The sequence below is a fragment of the Cololabis saira genome, chromosome 17 (assembly GCF_033807715.1).
Source record: "Cololabis saira isolate AMF1-May2022 chromosome 17, fColSai1.1, whole genome shotgun sequence".
In the NCBI taxonomy this organism is placed as follows: Eukaryota; Metazoa; Chordata; class Actinopteri; order Beloniformes; family Belonidae; genus Cololabis; species Cololabis saira.
Genome location: NC_084603.1, coordinates 8,337,661 through 8,358,622, shown reverse-complemented (window position 1 = coordinate 8,358,622; position 20,962 = coordinate 8,337,661). Strand labels below are relative to the sequence as shown.

The 20,962-nt window shown below is 37.5% G+C and overlaps 4 protein-coding genes across 5 annotated transcripts; 3 read left to right on the top strand and 1 right to left on the bottom strand.

The window, feature by feature from the left end:
- The first annotated feature begins 244 nt into the window (after positions 1 to 244).
- Positions 245 to 3,103, top strand: si:dkey-76k16.5 (uncharacterized protein LOC566887 homolog). Of its 2 annotated transcripts, XM_061745039.1 has the most exons (5): positions 246 to 422; positions 540 to 647; positions 718 to 838; positions 1,527 to 1,659; positions 1,748 to 2,950. In XM_061745039.1, exons 1-5 carry the CDS (start codon positions 348 to 350, stop codon positions 2,145 to 2,147), a joined length of 837 nt encoding a protein of 278 aa, XP_061601023.1. In that variant the 5' UTR covers positions 246 to 347; the 3' UTR covers positions 2,148 to 2,950. The 2 variants fall into 2 exon arrangements, with proteins under 2 accessions (XP_061601024.1, XP_061601023.1); XM_061745040.1 differs by lacking the exon at positions 718 to 838 and having other exon boundaries at positions 245 to 422; positions 1,792 to 3,103.
- A 65-nt stretch (positions 3,104 to 3,168) lies between these two features.
- si:dkey-76k16.6 (uncharacterized protein LOC566817 homolog) lies at positions 3,169 to 5,194 on the top strand. The gene is made up of 5 exons (XM_061745041.1): positions 3,169 to 3,497; positions 3,579 to 3,689; positions 3,765 to 3,873; positions 4,320 to 4,446; positions 4,546 to 5,194. Exons 1-5 carry the CDS (start codon positions 3,426 to 3,428, stop codon positions 4,943 to 4,945), a joined length of 819 nt encoding a protein of 272 aa, XP_061601025.1. The 5' UTR covers positions 3,169 to 3,425; the 3' UTR covers positions 4,946 to 5,194.
- Positions 4,229 to 10,977, bottom strand: mgme1 (mitochondrial genome maintenance exonuclease 1). The gene is made up of 5 exons (XM_061745038.1): positions 10,281 to 10,977; positions 7,793 to 8,030; positions 7,019 to 7,151; positions 6,778 to 6,908; positions 4,229 to 5,168 (listed from the first exon to the last, which is right to left on the bottom strand). Exons 1-5 carry the CDS (start codon positions 10,795 to 10,797, stop codon positions 5,129 to 5,131), a joined length of 1,059 nt encoding a protein of 352 aa, XP_061601022.1. The 5' UTR covers positions 10,798 to 10,977; the 3' UTR covers positions 4,229 to 5,128.
- A 1,616-nt stretch (positions 10,978 to 12,593) lies between these two features.
- On the top strand, positions 12,594 to 20,590 carry snx5 (sorting nexin 5). Its single transcript, XM_061745206.1, has 13 exons — positions 12,594 to 12,748; positions 14,323 to 14,427; positions 14,580 to 14,690; positions 14,961 to 15,082; positions 15,200 to 15,323; positions 15,672 to 15,767; positions 15,881 to 15,986; positions 16,079 to 16,154; positions 16,265 to 16,304; positions 16,393 to 16,479; positions 16,794 to 16,953; positions 17,070 to 17,155; positions 19,457 to 20,590. The coding sequence occupies exons 1-13, from the start codon at positions 12,713 to 12,715 to the stop codon at positions 19,505 to 19,507; spliced, it is 1,200 nt and encodes a 399-aa protein (XP_061601190.1). The 5' UTR covers positions 12,594 to 12,712; the 3' UTR covers positions 19,508 to 20,590.
- The last annotated feature ends 372 nt before the right edge of the window (positions 20,591 to 20,962 follow it).

Genomic DNA, 20,962 nt, shown 5'->3' with positions numbered 1-20,962 from the left:
TCTGCAGGTGTTTTGGTCAGTGCTATTATTTGTAATATGCAGCACAAATTATCTGTCCCCATATGATAAAATCCACCATCCCCCCTGATTTATTTTTACAACTCGAGTGCTGTATATATATATATATATATATATATATATATATATATATATATATATATATGCGCGCGCGCATATATAAAATGTACACGCTTTTATTTTGCCGAGAGGAAGTTGTTTCAGCCAATAAGTCTCGGACAGTTTGTCAATTATTTATAAAGGCCGTCCCATTTTGGGTAGAAAGTTGTTTTTAATGCCCGAGGTCATGTACTGTACATTGCTATGAGGACACACTTCCTTTTGCAAACATGAAGGTCTTAAACAAAGACGAGCTGCAGATCGCTGAAGGAATCCTGCAGACGCACTTACCGAAGAGTTACAAGGTAGACTGCTACATGTCGCATTTAAAACTTCCAACAGCACTTCTTTGTGTCAGCATTTAATATGGGTTTATTTGTACTCGAACTTTTAACCAAGTGCAGCTGTTGATGTGTGTTTAGGTATACGGATTCCTCTACGGCATTAACAGGAATAAGGAGAGTACACTCCAGGTCGTGGTTGATTCATGGCCAGGGTTCAAAGTTATTATTTGCCGTCCTGATCCCAAGGTGAGTTCACGTGCTGCTGGAGAGTTGGACATGCTGAACTAGTGGGGTTTCTGTACGTCTGTATGCTGCGAGCAAGGCTGCCCTGGCGTTCACGAAAAAAGTCACATTCTACAGCACAGATGAAGAGGTTTTGAGGAAGATGTTGACTGATGAAAACGCAATTGACTGGAGCACTTATTTCCTAGTTGGAGGTGAGGTTGGTGTCGTGTACAATCACACGTTAAATAAATGCATTTTCTTACACTATGTGTGGAGTTATGAAAAAACAAACAAACACTAAAACAAAGTAGCTTAAAAAATATGAAAGTTCTCATGGGGGAAAAAGGTTCTGAACCACTGAGTATTTATGACAAAGAACATATATGCTGGAAAAAAAATGTCATACATTAATGGTTTATTTTAGTTACTCATGTTATTCATAAGCATGTAATACTTTAATAATAATAATACTACTACTAATAATAATAATAATAATAATAATAATAATAATAATAATAATGCATATATTGAAAGTCCATCATGCTGCATAGTTTGTTGCATAAATCCCACTAGGGGAGTTTTTACCTGCCAACTGTCAACTTTATTGTCACATCATATTACTCAGTAACATGGGTAAAAAACTTGTTTGTGCAGGCTCATCATCATTTGCAGTTTAAAAGATAGACATACAAACAAAGTGCATAGTGCATGAATAAAAGCATAAAAACAGTATGTGTATGTATTGTTTATGTAATAATTGCTCGGGGGTCATGTTCTAGGTCTCTGAAAAGCGCCTAGAGACAACATTTGTTGTATTAGACGCTATACAAATAAAATTGAATGGAAATTGAATTAAATAAGTACAAATAAATATCAATTTAAATTGTTTTTGTCCTATAGGATTTGACATTTCTCATGCACAGATGCTCAAAGAAGTGTCTGCAGAAAGACAAGTCAACAACAGAGGCTTTACATTGGTGCATCTCCTGTATTTGCCAGATATCAGCTACCTGCTTTCACCACCTGCTGACAGGTATTCTTACACAAATATGTAGCTACTGTGAATAGAATACGACCAATTTCATAATTTCAAACAAATTCCACCCCCTACCCCCCAACAGCGAACTTGAATCAAGGATTTCATCTCTCAACGTCTCCCACACAGACTTGGTCAATAAAACTTGGAAGTTTGGAGGGGATGAGAAAGGGTACTGGAATATTAAAAACCTAATCAGCAACTTCCCGTCCTGCTGCATCACCGACATCCAGGGTCAGCTGGTGGCTTGGATGCTGGTGTACAACTACTGCGCCCTGGGGATGTTGTACACCCTGCCGGAGCACAGGGGGAAAGGTTACGCCAAAGTGTTGATCAGCACCATGGCCAAGAAACTCCTCTCTGAAGGGTACCCTGTTTACTGCTTCATAGAGGAGGAGAACAAAGTGTCCTACAGCCTTTTTAAAACCTTGGGTTTCATTGAAGATGAATCTTACAGGGCGGCATGGTTTGAGTTCAACTTTTGAAGTTGTAAACACACTGTATAGGATCTTTATGCATTAATCTGCGATTTAAAGGCGATATATGAGACACACGGTTCCATTTGATAGCCTACACAATGATGAAATCACTGTAAAGGTGTATTAGTTGTTGTTTGTTAATTTTTAAGCTCAAAGCAACCAAATCTGGACCATAATAAAGTGTTAACTGACCCTGTTAATACAATAACAAATCCATGTTTTCATAAACCAATGCATTAGTAGCTTACACATCTCCAAACCATGGTTATCCCCGGCTTTAATTCATGCAAATATCATGTTGTTCACATATGTATTTCCTCTTTAATAAATACATATTTCACAATCCTGACACAGGATGCAAAACTGTCTCTAGATTTTCCACCAGGCTTATCTCTAGACTTTGCTATCCTGCACCAGTCTATGTCTAAGCAGAGGTGTCAAGTAACGAAGTACAAATACTTTGTTACCTTACTTAAGTAGAAATTTTGGTTATCTATACTTCACTGGAGTAATTATTTTTCAGACGACTTTTTACTTTTACTCCTTACATTTTCACGCAATTATCTGTACTTTTTACTCCTTACATTTTAAAAACAGCCTCGTTACTCTATTTCATTTCGGCTTTTAAAAAAAACCATCCAGTTAAATTGCGCCATCTGGATAGAGTGAATTTGGTTGTGGTTGTTTCAGATGTTCTTGTCCGGTTTTGTTCTTACATCCGTTGCCCTCAGATTCCTGCAAGTAAACTTGGATGTACGTTCCAATAAAGGTTACGATAAATGATAACATGCCTCTGAAGTTTGACTTTTTGCACCATTACAATACTTATAGGCAACTAGTCATCATATCTCCTGCTCTCTGAAACACATGTTAATGCTCAATAGTACACATATATGGTTCTTTAATATATTTGCATTATACTAAGATGCATTCATTTTCAATGGCTTTTGCCCTTAGTGGCTTTTTCCCCCCTTACATTACTTTTACTTTTATACTTTAAGTAGTTTTGAAACAAGTACTTTTATACTTTTACTTGAGTAAAAGACTTGAGTTGATACTTCAACTTCTACAGGAGTATTTTTAAACTCTAGTATCTATACTTCTACCTGAGAAAGGAATGTGAATACTTTTGACACCTCTGCTAAGCACATGTCTCCAGGAACGACAGTGGCATAAATAGTTTCACTTAACGTGTCGAAAGATCGAATAGAGAAGTGAGCGCCCGCCCCCAGAACACCGGCAGCTGCTTCAGCATGTTCTCTTGACTCTGGGACAAAAGCAGACATGGAGCTGAGCAAAGATCAGCTGAAAGCCGCAGAGGAAGAAGTGAGGAGATATCTACCTCGGTCCCAGCAGGTTGAGAGCTCGTGCATGTCGCTTTGTTTTTTGATTGATTGGTTTCGTTGACCGGTATGAAAACACCGCTTGACTCCGCAGGTTTACGGGTTCCTGGTGCTCAGGAACCGGCTGCGATCAGACCCCCTGCAGGTTCTAGTGGACCGATGGCCCGATTTCAGCGTCGTCGTCTGCAAGCCACGATATGACCAAGTACTGAGCGCTGAATACATCCCCAATTGGGTTATTTTTTTATTCTTGTGAATTGTGATATATTTGTTTTAACAGAAAAATGATCACTTCAAAGACACCGTGGTTTTTGCAAATGATGAAGCAATTCTACGGAAGATCCTGAGAAACTCTTCTGTCTTTGAATGGACCAAGTATCTTTGTCTTGGTAATTGGCTCGTTTGATTTTCATTTTATTTTTTTGTTTAAACCAGCTAATTGTGCTCTAATAATGCATATATACATCATAACTAAAGTGGGTTTTAAATTACTCTTCAATTTAATGAAAACCTTTCTTTGATTCAAATTATTGATCTGTTCAAAGTCCTCCTCCATAAAGCTGACCAGTAATTTTAAGGAGAGACACTCCATCCCTGTGTCAAAGTCTCAAACGTCAAACCATTATGAGGACAAAGATCAGTACTACCATGTAGCAGACAAGAGCTATGAAAAATGACAGTCATGTGCAGCCTGTTATATATTATACAGTCTACCAATAATAAAACTTTCATTCATGAATGGCATTTCCAATTCTGACACATCATTTTATTAGGCACTTCAAAAGCAATACAATAAAACATGGTTACAGATTAGAGCTTTTATTTTTTGTTTAAGGAACCAGCCTTCCCAACATGGAGATAGTCAAAGCAGTTGCGTTGGAGATGAATGTGCCTTGCCACAAACTGGCCGTATGTCGCATGATGATTCTGGAGGACGCATCCAAGCTTCCCTCTTTAGACTGGTATAAACATCTCTCCACTACCATTATGTAATTAATAATATATCTCACTAAAATAAAGTTTTCCTGCTATAAAAAGTATTTTCCTCTGTTCTGCATCAGCCAGGGAATCAAACTGAGCTCCTTGGATGAATCGCATGAGGACCTGGTGAATAAGACATGGAAGTTTGGAAAGAACCAAGGGGCTGTCCGGATGATCCACAATATGATAGCAAACTTTCCCTCCTGCTGTGTGCTGGATGCGGAGGAAAACCCTGTGTCCTGGATCCTGACGTATCCATCATGTGCCATAGGAATGTTGTATACTCTGCCAGAGCACAGAGGGAAGGGCTATGCCAAAGCCCTGATCAGCTGCATGGCCAAGAGGCTGAAGGATCGAGGCTATCCAGTGTTCTGTTTTATAGAGGAGGAGAACCAGGTTTCCTATAAACTCTTTAAAGGGATGGGCTTCACTGAAGATCCCTCACACAGAGAAACCTGGTTTGGATTCAATGATTTTTAAATATTTCAATAAAGGCCGGAATGCACATTTTCACATGAATTGCTGAAATTCCTTTTCTAAACAATTTGGGATAAAAAGCCTTCTTCAAAGATTCAAAGATTATTTTGCATTAACAGTTGTGGCTTTAGATGCTTTGATGCAAAAGTTCCAGCCAACTATCACTGCAGGATTTCTCTACACATTTCATCTCTTTTCCAAAGAAGGGCTTGACGCATGCAGGGATCTGGAGAAATAAAGAAAACAAAGAAATCATCAATATGAATTCAATAATCAATAACATTAAGAGATACATTCAAGGAGGAACCAGAATAAATTCATGTGAAACACAATATATGCAGTTGCATTAAGAAATTGCATTGTGCAAATAATGAATACACATTCATTCCTGCTCTGAATTTCAACATCCCTGCTTCAAAACTGGTCAGTCTTGAAGCATGGATGTTGAAATTCAGCCACCAAGCTGCACCATGGCCCTCTGTATGAACAGCACTAGAAAAAAAACACATTTAGATTGGTGCTGTACATTTATGCTTACAGTGCATGGACTTCAATTACAAAGACAAATGCACATTTGATAGCTGGTGGTACCAAACTCTTAAGAGCTGATTAAGAAACGTTCCCATGGTCTAAGGAGTAGTAGTCACTGATCAGCTCAGCTTCGTCAGACACAATATTAGCAAGATGTTTAAGGGTGTCAAAATAAGATTGTCATAACAGGATTTATCATCTTCATGATTCAGAAGACTGAAAAAAAAAAAAGAAGAAGAATTTGCCAATCAGGGTATAGTTAAACTAGGCAAAGAATTTGGTGATGAGCTATAAAAGACAGACAAAACAAAATGACTAGTAAGACCATAACTACTAGTAGTTATGGTCTTACAACGACACAAACCCCGATATCCGGAAAGTCTTGTGACAAACCCAAGAATCTCATCACAACCAACTATTTGAAATGTCAGCTTTGTTACTTCTTTAAAAATTCCCATTTGCAAATAATGTTTTTGTCCTTTCTGAAAGAACATATCTTTTTTGCTGTGAGGGTAACGAGCAAGAGACCCAACTGAGACTCTGGTTGGAGGCAAGGGTTAATGTAAACCAACTCAAAGACGTTCTGAATATTTTCACTATTGGATGAAACTATTTCAAACGTTAATAATATCTGATGGCAGTGGACTCCTCCAGAATGACTGTGCCTCCATCCTGAAGACAAAAAAGATTACTGAATGGTTCAAAGAGTACGAAAATAAGACAAATCATATCCTATGGCCTTTACAGTCCGCAGATTTTGATCCAGTTGGACACCTACGTTTTTTCCTTTTAAACCAATGTTTAACAGGGCTCTTCACCACCCACAAGATCAAATGTGGTAAGAGTTTTTAACAAGAATAGTGTTTCATCCAGGATGTAGAGGTCAGAGAGACTTCTGTCATCAAATGGCAATGTTATTTATAGCTGCTATGGCAGCACTTATAGTGTTTACTTTTCTATTTAACAGGTCTTTTGATTATCTGAGACTTATCAATTATCATCTAAACATTTTAGACAAATTATTTTTAATGGCTCCTTAAAGAATTATTCTTCATTTAATGATTTGATTCAAATGTAAGAAACTGCCATTGCAAGTACGGTCCAAATTTTCCATTTTCTTAATCAATAATTATCCATATTTTAAGTTCCTCAGTTCATTTAAATGAAGAATTCAAATACTACAACTAAATAAGACAAAAACTGAATTTGTTTGGGGTTTTTTTGTAGAAAATATATGATGTTTTTTTTGTATTAAAAAAAGAAATTGAGATAAAAATAAAAAAAAACATTCAAGACTTCTTTACCTTTTATCTGTGAATTCTTCAAGGCGTAACAACCATGTCTTCCAGTAGTCCGACATGAGCTCTGAGCTGAGCTGATGAGCATGAGCGGGGGAACCATCCTTGTAGGCCACAACAATGAGTCCATTTTCTACCTGCAGCGAGTAAAAGTCAGTGACTATGTCAATGTTCAGCAAATTCACAGACATAAGGAACTAAAAGTTTGTCCATTTTTAACAAAGACATTAGACTGAAGATTTATCACCTGGTATTGATAGTTATCGTCGCCGTTTAAAGCCCCAGCATACGCTGCCACCTGAACAGGGTTGTCATACGTGTTACTCAAGAATGGTTTAGGCTTTTCTGACGTCTTCCAGTCAATAACACATAGTACACCCCTGCAGACAGACACAGGCCGTGAGAAACCTTATGGCAGTAAGAAATTCTTAAAGGAGCTTGAGGCAGGTTCGAGGCAGGATTTATGAAAAACATTCGTATACGTTTTAAGTTTTCTAGTAATAATGTCAGATGAAGCGTTCCAAACCCAAAAGAATGAGCCCTCTAGTGTATCTCTCCGTTGCCTTGAACAGGCTGTGTGCTGCAATTCGGGCCCAAATTTCCCGCGCTGGGCTGCGGATGTGACGTCACATGACGCTGCATGCGCGTTCTCCCCGTTCTCCCGTGCCGGCTTCGCTTTTGCCACGACGGCCGTCGGGGGTACTGCAGCCAACAGTGAAGCCGGCACGGGAGAACGGGGAGAACGCGCATGCAGCGTCATTTGACGTCACATCCGCAGGACAGTGCGGGAAATTCCGGCCCGGAATTGCAGCACATTTTGCAGCACACAGCCTGTTCAAGGCAACGGAGAGATACACTACAGGGCTCATTCTTTTTGGTTTGGAACGCTTCATCTGACATTATTACTAGAAAACTTAAATGGTATACGAATTTCTTTCATAAATCCTGCCTCAATCCTGCCTCATGCTCCTTTAAGTCTTGTTGACAAAAGTAGAATTCACCTGCAGATTTTAATATTTACCTGTAACGTGCAACACAGTCCACAATTCCCAAGTAGTTCAGCGTGCCATGATGCACTGTGCTTTCAATCGCTCTGACTGCACTGACATCTTCCAGTACGTGAGAGATGCTCTCGATGTATCCTTGTACTTCAGGTAGAAACTCTGGCGTATCTGAGGGGTTTCTGTTCTTCCATGATACCCCTGATGTCAGGATGTCCTCCAGAGCTGAATGGAACAGCTTCCCTTGTCTAAAAAGATCTGTAAAAAAAACAACTCTGAATCAGTTTTCTATGATACCTCTGTTAAGATTTTATGAATTGTTTAAAGGTTTGAAGGGTTTTTCTATAAGATTCTACACTGGTGGTTTTTCTCTATTTGCAGGGTCACCTCCTTTTCAGGAGTTTAGCTATAGTTCAGATATTTTCTCTATTTGCAGGGTCAACTCCTGTTTTATGACTACACTGTTAAAATAGTTCAGATATTTACTCTTCGTTAGGTGAAGACAATGAAGAGAAACATGTTTTAACACTGATGGGTCTCATCCGTTATCTGGGTCGACATCTCAAGTAGGAAGCAATAATCAGGGATATATGGCTGAAGGTCTGATATGTTGGGGAGCTGGCTCCACCGATGGGGTTCACGTACAAAGAACACCTCCCTTTTTAGTATAAATACGATTATATGTAATTGTTGTATTAATTAATACGTAGGCTTATTAACTATGTTATTTATTTATTTATTATTTGTCTGTCCTGTTTATTTCTGTTCTGTGTCTTGCTGCTGTGTGATGTATTTCAGTCTCCATGGATTCTGCTAGTAAAGCGGATACTGGATGACTTTGGTTTATCTTACCTCTGGCTCTCTCAAACATGTAATAACATTGACTGGTTGAAACTAACTGTTGAGCAAAGGTTGAAAGATCAATTTCTGCAAAAATGGCAAAGTGAACTCTATAGGATGACGTCGTGTGATATTTATATGTAGAGTTTAAGCAAGAGTTTAAGCTAGAACAGTACTTATTGTGTCAAAATCAAAGTTATAGGCAGGCCATATGTAATTTTAGGAAGGTAGGTATAAAGGTCTGGATAGAAGTCAGAGATTCTGTAACCTCTGTAATGTCAACCGTATTGGAGATGAGTTTCATATTTTGTTCGAATGTAAAAATGTAAATATAATGAATCTCAGACAAAAATATTTACCAAAGTATTATACAAACCGACCATCTATGTTTAAATTGATTTTTTTACTTCAATCTAATAAGTTAAATGTTATTCATAAATTAGGCGCCTTTTTAAGGAATGTCCTTCCTCTGTTTAAATTATATTTATTTTGCCAAATTGAGTATTTTAGTTGAACATGTACAGCCCACCACTTGCTATAAATGCAGAGGTGTCAAGTAACAAAGTACAAATACTTCTTAACTTACTTAAGTAGAAATTTTGGTTATCTTTACTTCACTGGAGTAATTATTTTTCAGACGACTTTTTACTTTTACTCCTTACATTTTCACACAATTATCTGTACTTTTTACTCCTTACATTTTAAAAACAGCCTTGTTACTCTATTTCATTTCGGCTTTTAAAAAAAACCATCCAGTTAAATTGCGCCATCTGGATAGAGTGAATTTGGTCGTGGTTGTTTCAGATGTTCTTGTCCAGTTTTGTTCTTACATCCGTTGCCTCAGATTCCTGCAACTAAACTTGGATGTACGTTCCAATAAAGGTTACGATAAATGATAACATGCCTCTGAAGTTTGACTTTTTGCACCATTACAATACTTATAGACAACTAGTCATCATATCTCCTGCTCTCTGAAACACATGTTAATGCTCAATAGTACACATATATGGTTCTTTTATATATTTGCATTATACTAAGATGCATTCATTTTTAATGGCTTTTCCCCCCTTACATTACTTTTACTTTTATACTTCAAGTAGTTTTTAAATCAGTACTTTTATACTTTTACTCGAGTAAAAAACTTGAGATGATACCTCGACTTCTACAGGAGTATTTTTAAACTCTAGTATCTATACTTCTACCTGAGTAATTTCATTTCATTTCAATTTTATTTATTCCGTATCATGGAAATGGTAGTTAACATACATGTTCCTTTCCATGATCGAAAAGGGGCAAGAAGAAGAAAGCCTTATTATATTATTACTAAAGCCTTAGTAATGAATGTGAATACTTTTAACACCTCTGTATAAATGTACAAATGTTTGTGTACTTGTGCTCCATACCATGTGATCATGGTCGTGAGTTAAAATAAATGATGATGATGATGATGACAAATGAATTTCCCCTAGGGATGAATAAAGTTTACCTTACCTTACCTTTGAACCACACACATTTTTAAGAGAAAATCACTCAATGTGTAAATTAGAAGCACAATGTTCCCTGAATGAAGAGTGCTCTATAAATAAAATCTATTATTATGATTATTATTATCATTACAATGTGGTAGCATCTTGATTCAGTGATTTTAAAATAAAACCATAACCTTACTCTGACTGTACTGTTTGAAGCCGTCCTCTCCCAGCTCTGCGATCATCCTCCGCTTCCATCTCTCCAGGTAGAAGATCTGCTCAGGAGAAAGAGTCTGCTGGAGGACCCGAGTCACACTCGGCACAAAAGCCCTGTCTGCTGCTCGATTTAAGAGAATCCGAGCTGGAGGCCCAGTTTCAAGTTCTTCTGGGTCCAGATTCCCATCAGAGTTTGAGAAAGGATGGAGGATTGTCGGCTCTTTCCTCATCACAGGTGTTGAAGCTGCTTGAGCTTTGACGACGGGTCCGAACATCTGCTCATCTTCCAGAACGAGGGTCTGGGGAGTTTGGGAGCTGACTTTGAAGGACATCACTGATTTCACGAGAGAAGAGTACCGCTCACTGTCCACGGAACTGTACGGACTGGTTCTTTTGCGGGATGCTCGGCGGAGACAAGTACAGAAGTGGCTCACTGGGAGGGAGGTGCTTTGAGGAACAATGATGCCCCCAATTAACAAAACACGCTTAAGGACGAACATTCTGCCGACTTTCACACAATAGGCTTAAACGGATAAACTATTATCTACCCAACACTATACATCCCTGGTCGTTTCTAGTTTGGGTTTTGTTATAATAAAGTTGAGCCTTGGTTTAGGTCGGGAACTTGCCCCAACATATTCCCGTCAAACTCGGTCAAAACAGCATTTACACGGCGCGCCTTTTAGGTTGCACAATCTCCGAGTACGCTGGGAAATGTAGTCCCTTAATGTATTTGTAGCTATAGAAACTACATTACCCATAACAGTCGCGTGCGTCATTGAAATGTATCCGTGTTGAAACTCTGCTTGTTGCTGTAGTTATCTTCATTACTTCCCCTCATTATATTTGTATATAGCTATATATTATTTCGAATCCCTGTTGTATTATTTGTTTTTTGTATTATGTGTATATTTTTAATAAAGCTAATGTCAATCGAGTCCTACCATTGTTCATACCTGTCAAGTTTTGGATTTAAAAATACAGGAATATTTCTAGCCCGACCGAGATCCAGTATCTTACATTTTAAAACAGATCTACAACAAACCTAAAATAACTATCTGTCAACAATTTACAGACTACAATTATGTGCTAAAAATCTGATTGGCCGACTTTTGTTGACACTGAAATGCTGTGGACATTCCTATGTATGTAATTCCTATAATAGAGCCTAAATGAAAACACAAAGGGGAATTAAAGCACATTTATTTATTTTAAATATATATCTTTTTTAATATCTTTTTATTTCACAATAATTTTCACAATTCACATTTTCACATTCATGACTTCTATTCTACCCACATTCCTACCCTCCCCATAATTACCCTAGGGGGGCAAAAAAAAAAACATACATTAAGGGAGAACAAAATTAAATAAATATTAAAAAAATAAAAAAATAAATAAATAAAATATATAATGGCAGCAACAGCGATATCAAATTATATATATATATATATATATATATATATATATATATATATATATATATATATATATATATATATATATATATATATATATATATATATATATATATATATATCCATACATACATAACATACATATAAGGCACAAGTTCGAAATTAGAAATACTCATTGGTCCCCTTTGGAAAAATTCTCCAGTTTTAAAAATAATGGAAACCAAAATTCTTGAAAAATATGACCATATTTTTAGTTTACATACACATTGGTTGTCTTCAAGTGAAACATTTACATTTTATTTTAATTTGTCATTTCCACTCATGTGGCTCTCTGGCATTCATGACTGATGACACAGATGTCTGTCTCCAGCTGTTATATATCTTTCAGAACTCGTAACTGAGCCCCATCCTGCTCCTCTTTAGGAAAGTAATTTGGTTTCCCATTTTTCGAGATATTTACACGAAGTCTTAAGCTTTTTGGCAGAAATCTCTCTCGTTACATCCATAAATCTCTGATTTGTTGTTCCGAGTTTGCTCCCGTTGTCGCCTCTAACCTCGCGAGAACTGCCACCCAGACTACAGCAAGAAGCAGCAGTTCTCGCGAGGCTAGTGACAATTTCCTTTGCAGTTTAAAAACAATTATATTATAAACTAGACATTTACAGGACAATACTAAAATACGGTAGTTTCCAGGACAAAACGGGAGACTTGACAGGTATGCATTGTTGAAAAGAGACAAGTCCTCATAAAGAGACGGCAACGCTGACGTGATTGACTGGATCACAAACCAATCAGAGCATTTGTTTGGTCGAATCCAGCCAATCACATTCGAGGAGGGCGGGGCTTACGCGTCTGTCGTCACGATGGGGGCGGAAAATGATTTGACAGCTTGTTAAAGTAGCTGAGCAGCCGAAGAGACGGGAATAACCTGCAATAGTTTCTCACTTAGGTTGGCCTATTTTTTTATTTTTTTTGTAATTCCGTCGGCTTCGATCACATGATGACATCTTTAGACGAAAGTAATAAAGAGAAGGTAAGATAAGCACCTCTTGTCTCGTGATCTGCAGTGAGCCCTCGAGTTTTTCTAGGGCAGCTAGCTCGCGGCTACAGCTAGCCATCGATTTATTTATAAAGTTTTAAAAAGTGAAAATGAAACGGTTAAACAACCTGTCTCTGCAAAGGAAAATTGTTTCTTACCTCGCTACGTGAATGCATTAAAATGTGCAACTCTTCATTGCTAATAACTGTCCATTAAAACTTACCATGTGGAAATTGTTAGACCTTTTTAAAATGACCATGAAGTTATATTTTCAAATCACAGTTGCACAAAAAGTGATGATAAATACCCTGAGGTAATAATGTAAGTAAAAACTGCCTAGTGAGACGTGTGTCTCTACATAAAACACCAGGAATGATCATAAATGTTTATGGTGTATGTGTTTTAATGTATCAGACTAAAGGCTGATTTATGGTCCCGCGTTACACCAACGCAGAGCCTACGGCGTAGGCTACGCCGTACCCTACTGCGTCGATTTAACGCAGAACCATAAATTAGGTTCAACAGAGCTGTCGGCCTAGTTTGTGAGCGTGAACAGGACCCAGCATGTTTCAACCCAACACCCACATCTGCTGCCTGAAACAGGGGAGATCCGTAGGGCTGCAGTTATGTTTGTCATGGAACTCTCAAAAATGCTCTCTGTCGTGGAAGGAGTTTTACTGACAAGCTTTATAGTGTGAGACAAACCTGTTTTTTTAATAATCCATTAAGAAGGCTTTTTACCCTTTTTTTTTTATGTTTTTTTTTATCCAGCAAGCAGAGTAGAGTCTTTCTATGTTTTTTATGTAATTTATTTATTTGTTATTCGTCTGTCCTGTTTATTTCTATTCTGTGTCGTGCTGCTGTGTGATGTATTTCAGTCACCATGGATTCTGCTAGTAAAGCGGATACTGGATGACTTTGGTTTATCTTACCTCTGTCTCTCTCAAACATGTAATAACATTGACTGGTTGAAACTAACTGTTGAGCAAAGGTTGAAAGATCAATTTCTGCAAAAATGGCGAAGTGAACTCTATAGGATGACATCATGTGATTTTAAGAGTTTAGGTTGAGCTTGAGTTTAAGCTAGAACAGTACTTGTATCAAAATCAAAAGTATAGACCATTTGTAATTTTAGGATGAATAACACCAGAATCCCAAAAGTCACTGGAAGGTATAAAGGTCTGGATAAAAGTCAGAGATTCTGTAACCTCTGTAATGTCAACCGTATTGGAGATGAGTTTCATATCAGTTTCAGTTTTATATTTCTCTTCCTTTTGTAGGAGATTGCCACATTATAACTGTTGTTTAAAATTAGGGTTTGAGTAGTGTACTCCAAAGAAATATCAGAGAGGCTACATTATTGATAAAGCATTAAATTAAAATAAAGAATTTAATTTGGCATAAACGGAGGACATAAACCCTGCACAGTGCTTGAAAGTGCACCTAAAACCAGTCAACCATTAACAAAAAAACAAACACCTCTACCATTGTCACAAGTGACATTTTTGGTGTATTAGATCATCCAGCTGAATTCTTTCACATTTCTTTGTTATAATCTTGTTCCTTAGTTGCGCTCTGTGTCTGTGGACTTGAACAATGATGCATCTCTTCTCATTGACATCCCTGATGCACTCTGTGAAAGGGACAAGGTCAAGTTCACGGTCCATACAAAGGTAAAAGCAAAACATTATTATAATTTGCAACACAGGATAGACAAGTACTTGCATTCATACTTAATTATAACATTTCACTGGTGTTATGTTGGTATTTGCTGATATGTTGACAGTATGCATTGCAAAGTACAATTACATCAACTGTTTTCCAGACGACACTTAGCTGTTTCCAGAAGCCAGACTTCTCGGTTCCCAGGCAACATGAAGATTTCATCTGGCTACATGACACTCTGGTTGAAACTGAGGACTATGCCGGGCTAATAGTAAGTCGGACCACTGTCAGGCATACTTGATATTCATAGAGGGAGAATTTAATATTTGTTTTTGGTGTACAGGTATGCCTTAAACAGACTTTAAGACACAGATAAACAGACAGTTTGTTTTGTGTAAATTCCATGAGAATAAAGCACTAATTATTTTGAAATATTTTAAAGCTATAATTATTGTGCTAAATTTCATAGTATACTACACATTACAATCTTTACTTGTTTTAAATCTTTGAATCAATGTATTCCGTGCTTCATTTTATGTAGATTCCTCCAGCACCCCCAAAGCCCGACTTTGAGAGCCCGAGAGAGAAGATGCACAAACTCGGGGAAGGCGAAGCCACTATGACCAAGGAAGAATACACTAAAATGAAGCAGGAGCTGGAAGCGTGAGCATGACACTAAAACAAAGTGCCACAAGTGGCATTGCATCATGGCATTCTCCGTTTGGTCCTTTTCTAACAAATATTTCAGAAAATGTTTACTTTTTATTCTTTTCTTTTTAGAGAGTATCTGGCTGTCTTCAAGAAAACTGTCCAAGTACACGAGGTCTTCTTGCAAAGATTGTCCTCTCACCCCATTTTAAGCAAAGACAGAAACTTCCAGATTTTCCTTGAGTATGACCAGGATGTAAGTTCTTCATAATGCTGACTTCCTTTCCTGGGTTGTCAGTTGGAAAGAGAGGAAGTAGAGTTTACTGGAGACGTGTGACACATGGTGTCTATCCTGCTGTGATCAGCAGTTATACTTATCAGAGTCGTCTTTGTCAGTGAGCAAACAGGACTGAGCTATTTTATAAACTGTGTACAAGTAAAAGTCTGATACATAGTCTGCTGCTAGTGTTTAACTATAATCATGTCAAACAAAAGCATTCTTGACATAAACATGAGTTGAAGTTCTGCTTGGTTCTTTTAAAGCTTTTGTTTAGCAGTGCTTCAGCTGATTTAATTCCACTCCTGTCTCAATCCTTCCATTTAGCTCAGTGTGAGGAGAAAGAATGCCAAGGAAATGTTTGGAGGATTCTTTAAGAACATGGTGAAGTCAGCTGATGAGGTTCTCATCTCAGGGATAAAGGTGGGGCTTCTGCATGGTCCACTTCCACTAAATGTACGGCAGCAATCTACGTGTAATGTCGTAGCTGTTTCATCAATGATCCCATCTGTGCTTTTTGGTTTTTTTTTGGACAGGAAGTTGATGAGTTTTTTGAGCAGGAGAAGACGTTTTTGCTTGACTACTACAGCAAGATAAAAGATTCCACTGCCAAAGCTGAGAAAATGACGCGTTCACACAAAAGTATTCAAAGATTTTGAGATTAATGTTTAAAAATAGCTGATAATGATAACAGTTTTGTTTGGAATTTTGATGACAAATGTCTCTTGTTGCAGATATTGCGGATGATTACATTCACATTTCTGCTACTTTGAACAGTATCTCTGCTGAAGATGGTACAGCGAATAAGAGGTGAGTGTAGTACATAGTGCAGGAACATTCAAAAATTGACTTCTTTTCATTTTTCATATGAAGTTTTTCACTTTTTTTTTTTAAATATATATATACTTCATTCCTCTTAGGACCCTGGATAATTTCTCAGACATGTTTGAGAAGCTCAGAGTAAGCATACTCTAATCATCCTACTGGTACACGTATGTGTTTTGTAATAAATATGTGGCTCATGGTTTCTTTTTTTCTAACTTTACAGAAAGTGGAGGGAAGAGTAGCATCGGATCAGGAGCTTAAACTCACAGAGCTGTTAAGATACTACATGAGGGACATTCAGGCTGCTAAGGTGAGATGTGTTTCTCTTCCAACTCCATGCTGGATGCAGCGGTAAAGATATTTCCAACTTGTGCTATTCATTTAGGGCAGCCACAAATAAGGGCATCTGCCTTCATTTGTATATACAAACCATAAAAAGGTTCCTAAAATCTGAAAGCCTCTAAAATCAAGTACCACATGTCAGTCTCGCTGTGATAAAATCCAGACTGTGCTGTATTTTTGAGGCACATCAGATTTTGATGTATTTGTTACTGAGCTGATTCTTGTGGTTCTATCTAAATTTTTTTATTTATCATTAAAAACTATTTCAAATATCCCCGTTAGGACCTTCTGTACAGGCGAGCCCGGGCGTTAGCTGACTATGAGAACTCTAATAAGGCTTTGGATAAAGCTCGACTGAAGAGCAAGGACGTTCCCCAGGCAGAAGAACACCAGAAACACTGTTTGCAGAAATTTGACAATCTCTCAGAGTCTGGGAAGAAAGGTTTGTGTGTTCATGTGCAGACTGCTTCTATGAATGTTTCTTTATGCATTGAATAGTACTCACTCTAGCTTTTTTTTTTTCCTTCCTTCTTCCTCTTCGCGATGTTAATGTCGTAGAACTCACCAGTTTCAAGGGCAGGCGTGTTGTGGCCTTCAGGAAGAACCTCATAGAAATGGCCGAGCTTGAGATAAAACATGCCAAGGTGAGCCACACAACAAATGCACGATCACATGACTGCATGCAGCATTTTCATTTTGTGATCCAGTGGTTTTCTTTAAATGAACAACTTTTTCTGATCATAAATACTTTGTTTCTATAATCTTATGATTGTGTTTGATCGTTTGCATTAACGGTTCAATTCAAAATACACGCGTGGAGGTGGAGAGACTATAGTTTTCTTTTATGCCTTATTTTCATAATTATCTTCTAGTAGTCATTGCCAATACGTATAACTATTTATATAGCAACCCTTTTTTTTATATAGACTATCACTGGAAAACCATTAAAGGGAAACTGTAATAAGGCTGAGTATTTGTGCATTAGATTATACTGTGTACACAGTTATGAGGCAAATAGAAAGTCTCAGGTGCATCTTATTCTTAATGGGTGCAAACTATTTTATCTGTAATATTGATTAACCCAAACATCAATGAATTATAATGGGAAGGGAACTTTTGCCCTTCTTGTGGCTATAAATGTTTTCAAAATTGGATCATTTATGAGAATATGTGCACAGTTATAGGTTCCTGTTTGTGTGCAGATTTATCAGGAAGCTGCATTACAGGGAAGACGAAAAATAGGTTGCTTCTTTTTTGTTTTATTTTTTTTCCCCTTGGCCTTTTTAAAAAGTGTCCAATTACCTGTGTGTCCAACGCTACTTTTCAATAGCTGGTATGAACAGTCCATTTATCAGTCCGGTTAGTTTATTGATCTGCAGAAGATTTAACTTATGCTGCAGCAGCAGCAATATCCTCCCTGAAGTTCAAAGAGGTTTATTGTCTTTTCTCGCCGATAATCTCAGGCTTTAGAGGAGCCTGCAAACTCTCTGGGGTCATCTCTTCGCTTGTATGTGAAGCCTTTTGCTGACCCGACAGGAAGTAGGGAACTTGCTGCATTGTCCTGCCTAAAGATCATGACCTTTCTTGAATGCTGCAGACATTTTCCGGCTGCGCTAGCAAGCCTCTATCTACAGCCTGACTCAGAGTGGTGCCTTTGAGTGCCTTTCTCCATCAAGTCGTTGTTATTTTTGTCCAGAAAAAATTTGTCTGGAGGCATTTCTTGAGCCAGTCTCTAACTTTAATCCTGTTGTGGTTTTGTGTCATTTTTCTTTAACTACTGTATCCCTCTGGCACTGAAGGGTACTGGATAAATTGTAGCTTCATTTTTTTGGTGTTTGGGGGGTTGAAAACCACATAAACCAACTGCACAACGGCCAAGTTTCAAAAGTCTGACAGACTGTTACAGCAGACCTAAATCTATTTTATTTTTAGAGTCATACTTGAGGAGGAATGTGCTTCCTGATAATTACAGTATATGCAGCTTTATTAAACGTGTGAATCACCTGGAAATGACTCGATAAGCATTTCAGGGAGACATTTTATAAACAAACCACTATTTTGAAAGGGAATATATTGATTCAAACCATTTATTTGGGTGTATGAGGACATTACCAAATTAAAGTAAAAATACTGAGAAATAAAATAACCCTGTTACTTTGTTTGGGATGTTGAGGTCTGAAAAATTTCTCATGTGGTGCACGGGCCAGATCTGTAGGACATCACGAAATGAGAGAGATCAAAGAATTATCCACCCTGCCATCTTTATCCCGCCCAGTTTTTGCTGTGTTTGCTGCACCTCAGAAGTGGGTAGCAGAGTTTTTAGCTTCAATTGGAATGAAACAAGGCTTGAAATGTAATCAAGTGTTTGACTCCTTAAACCAGCTGCCATGAACACGGCTGTAAAGACATAGTTGAAAAGGGGGCTGTTGTACTTTTAACACCGTCATTTTTGTTTGACCAAACCATGTCACAGATATTTCACTGAGACCACAAACAACTGGTACCTTGTTGTAAAAATGTTATGTTTCCTTTTTGTTTATTTGCTTTGGAATTTCAGAGAAAGAAATAAAAGAAATATTGGGGTCAGACTTAGACTGCACAATATATTGAGTTTATTGTTATCCAGTAAAAATTGTTATCCACCCTAAATATCAGTGAAATACTGCATTGGGCTAATCTGTGAATTTTTACAGCCTAAAATATCCATTTAGATGCTAATTTACTCAGATTAGTGTCGTTTGAGTTGTTATAGGGTGCGTTTACGTAGTTAACCATGTTGCTGGATCAAAACGCTACATTTAATTTTTTTAAACTCTGATATTGCATATCACATGTCTTCCTAATATCTACACCCCCTGTCAGAATACTCAAATTCTTAATAGTTGTGTTCAACACACTTTATGTTAAGATGAAGATAACCATATAAGTTGCTTTTGTTTCCACAGAACAGCGTGACTCTATTGCAAGGATGCATTGAGCTGCTTAAGAGCAACTGACAGATCTTTGAGGACTTGCGTCCCACCCTCACGAAGTGGCCAGTCATAGCAAAAGGAAACCTGGCGTCCCTGGGGCTGTGCATGGACATGATCCCAACCCCTGTCTCTGCTCCCACCTGGGTCTAATGCCACTTTAAAACCCTTTGCAAGACTATCTTGTAAGCACAGTGTCTTCATGTTTACAAAGTCCTTGTCCTCTTTCCGTGACTCATCCTTTTCTATTCGTGTGGAGGTCGAATTCAATGTGAACGCAGCTGCCAACATTAAGGTCTTCTGTATTTTTGCTGCACTAATAGATGTAGAGATATTCATAATTTCTCATGGCATGTGCAAAGTCTTTATCTTGGCTTTTTTTGATCATGTTTCTGTCTTGATTCTGATTCTAACCTGCTCCCTCATAAACACTTACAGGTAATGTCTTAAAAGGCTTGGAAAACATTTTTGGGTAACAATGACATCAACCATCTTTATGTGTGCTTGCGGTGGACTTTATTGTTTACTAATGGTACATGTTTAAATAACAAAAAATTAGTGCCTGAGAAAAAAATGGTGTTCCCTTGGATTCCAGGCCTGTGAAAGTGATGTATCGCTGGACCAGCCCGGCAGTTCTGAAACTCATGTCTTAAACATGCAAGAGACATCACTGTTGTTTGCACAAGATTAGACTTCACCCCAAGAATTGGAGAATTGGATCGGTCCTCCCATTGTTATTTCTTACAAAGTGGCCTAGTTTCCCATAGATTTTGGGGATTAAATATCGAAATATATATAAAGATCTGATCATGAGACCAGAGAGAGAAATAAGTCAGATATTGCAGCATTTTCAAATCAACTTAAATCCTGACTATTGGTCTTTCATTTATTTGAAGTCTGTGCTGCAAATATCCCCACATCTAAAGCATCTTATTCATCTCTAGCCATTTATTCTTTACTTTTCATTAAGTAATTTGTGTTATTTCTTTATGTTGCCTTTTTTTTTTTTGTTACGGATGAGGTGTGACACCTCAGATGCAGTGAATTTACCACACATAAAATTGTTTATTTTGAAACAAAATAAAATGCACCTGTATTAAAAAAAAAAAAGATTATTCTACGATCATGACCAAGCTCAAAAGAGTGTTACGATGCATTATAGTTTGGTTTTTTTAAGAAACTGAATGTATTTCTAAAAGATTCCAGCTGTGCAAATTCCTTTTCATTGCTTTTTTCATATGAAGCATAAACATTTTATAAATTTGTAATAATGGCATTAAATAAATTCTACTTTCCCAAGTTTCATCGTTGGATATTTTTTTAAACTTTTTTTTCACTTTTTTTTCCCCAATGTGATATGATTGCTGTAAATGTATGCAGAACATGAAAACTGCATTTATTTGAAACAAATTTGTTGCCACCAGGTGGCAGTATTCACCTTCTGCATGCTGTTTCCGCTAAATTTAACCCCAGTCCGTCGTT